The sequence below is a fragment of the Pediculus humanus genome, genomic scaffold, assembly GCF_000006295.1.
Source record: "Pediculus humanus corporis 1103172107613 genomic scaffold, whole genome shotgun sequence".
In the NCBI taxonomy this organism is placed as follows: Eukaryota; Metazoa; Arthropoda; class Insecta; order Psocodea; family Pediculidae; genus Pediculus; species Pediculus humanus.
Window position 1 is genome coordinate 541367 of NW_002987227.1, and position 2212 is coordinate 543578.

At 24.9% G+C, this 2212-nt stretch overlaps 2 protein-coding genes across 2 annotated transcripts in view; one reads left to right on the top strand and one right to left on the bottom strand.

Annotated features, from left to right (window-relative positions):
- Window positions 1-313: 313 nt before the first annotated feature.
- On the bottom strand, window positions 314-1419 carry Phum_PHUM246580 (Cell cycle checkpoint protein RAD1, putative; the record flags this gene model as incomplete). The annotated part of the gene is made up of 4 exons (XM_002426246.1): window positions 314-512; window positions 596-895; window positions 969-1228; window positions 1312-1419. 4 exons carry the CDS (start codon window positions 1417-1419, stop codon window positions 314-316), a joined length of 867 nt encoding a protein of 288 aa, XP_002426291.1.
- A 348-nt stretch (window positions 1420-1767) lies between these two features.
- The window catches only part of Phum_PHUM246590 (short-chain dehydrogenase, putative), a gene marked incomplete at both ends in the record, with an annotated part of 1863 nt that continues 1418 nt past the window's right edge, over window positions 1768-2212 (top strand). The window contains 2 exons of the mRNA XM_002426247.1: window positions 1768-1875; window positions 1966-2115. Of these exons, the coding sequence (XP_002426292.1) occupies window positions 1768-1875; window positions 1966-2115 (258 nt within the window). The remainder of the gene's footprint in view (window positions 1876-1965; window positions 2116-2212) is intronic.

Genomic DNA, 2212 nt, shown 5'->3' on the forward strand with positions numbered 1-2212 from the left:
AATATGTTAATCGCGTTCGGAATTTTATAGTATACTTAATATTGTAAGAGAGCGATAAACATAATTAATAGCAAATCTAATAATAGGGTGGCCCCATTGAAAGTTTGTTACCAATTACAATTTATTTTCCTGTTCTCTTTAACTATTTCTGATATATCAAAAAATAAAATTATTTGATTTGAAAAATAATTAGATTGCACAAATCAGAATTTGATGTATTGAATAGAATAATTTGTTTTAAATATATTATTTAAATTACCTATTAAATGGGAAAACTCAATGAAAAAATGGCATTCATTGGATTGAGGCATTCTTAATCATTTTGAATTGACAAACTTTTTTCTGTTGGTTTAAAAACAGGCAAACAGAAATATTCAACAAAACAGCTCTGACCACCATCATCAACTATCATATATTGTAAACATAAAATTCCTGTTTCATTTATTTGTAGTGAAATTTTTAATGATCCTGGCAAATGTTTTAATGCTGGTTTTAAATGAGATAATTTGTAACTAGAAAATTATTGAGAAAAAAAAATTTTTAGATAATTTTTTTGTAAAAAAAAAAAAAAATAATAATCAAGAAAAAAATTTACCTGTGTTCACAATAGTTGGAACAATGGAAAGCATCAACCATTTCACATTCACTCGGCACATCTGTTTCACTGGTGAACCCATTACCAAAAGTTGTCAATTTGAATTTACTAGGATCAGGAGAAATAGATATCTTTAGAGTAGTACTAGATGTGTCTAAATCATTTAATACTTCTTTGAAAGAATCAGAAAATAAAACTACTTTGTTAATTGACACTGATGATTGAAAATCAAAATTTAACACAGGCTCATAATTGAATGTTTTAATTTGACAGTCAGTAATAATTCCATTATCTTCCATCCTAAAAATAAATTTAAAAAAATAACATTAATCCACAAAAAAAAAAAAAAATTAAAATTTTTTTCTCAACATACAAAAGTTTTATAGGGTGTCCTTCTCCTTTATAAGTTATAATTAAAGCAGTTAGTCCACCAGAAGTTGAATTATGTAAAATACTAAGACAGTCTAAAATCACATGCAAATTTCCAGTAAATTTCACAAAGTCGACATTTGATTTAACACATATTTTGTATTCATCGAACAAAGCAACTTCTAGATATGCATTTGCTTGAAGACATTTTCTATCTTCTACGGTGACCTTAATGCCTTCTCTTGTACAATAAAATACTGCATTCTGAAAATAAAAAAAAATATATATAATTGTAAAATTAAAATTATTGATTTTATAACGTTAAATTTTCTCAAATATTAACTGACATCTTTAATTTTTACAGCTCGAAGAAGATGATTGATAACTTTTATATCATAAGTTTTGGCTCCAAAACTAATATCGCTATTAAATTCCTCATGTACAGTAACAGCCATTTAAATAAAGACTTATTAAGTTTCTTTTAAAACGGTTACCGAATTTCAGTTCAGAGAAGATTTGGTTAGAATTGACATAACTTGTATATTTAAAACGTAAAATAGAAAAATTATCAATCATAACGTAAAATGTAAATTATCAAGAAGAGAACTAAATTTTTTTTTTTTTTAAATTGTAATTTATTGCAACCACAACATAAAAAAAAGTAAGATTAATCGACTACAGAAATATTACATATAAACTAATTTAAAAAAATATGATTCGTTAAAAAAGTCGGATAGGCAATTTTGAAGACATTAAACATTTTTCAATGTTAATGATATAATTTTTCTTAGAGGCGTTTTAATATGTACGAGTATTTTTTAGGATTCGGTATTATTCTTTTATTACTTTATTGGTTTAGTAAAGGTTTCAAATCGGTAGAAAAATCAGATCTTCATAATAAACATGTTTTGGTAAGATACATTAATTTTACTTCTAAAAAAAAGAATGCAAAATAATTATTAAGCAATGTTGTTGTTTTTTTTTTTTTTTAATGAAAAAAGATAACAGGCGGTTCCAGTGGAATTGGAAAATCTGTTGCCATTGAGGCTGCTAAATTAGGAGCCCATGTTACTATTGTTGCCAGAAATTCCGAAAAATTAGAATTAGCTGTAAATGAAATAAAAAATGTGATGAACACATCATTCCAAAAAGTTAATAAAATATCTTGTAAGACACACATCTATGTATTCATTAATTTTTTTTACTTCTTAATATTTATCATAATTTACAAGGAAATAAAATTTTTAT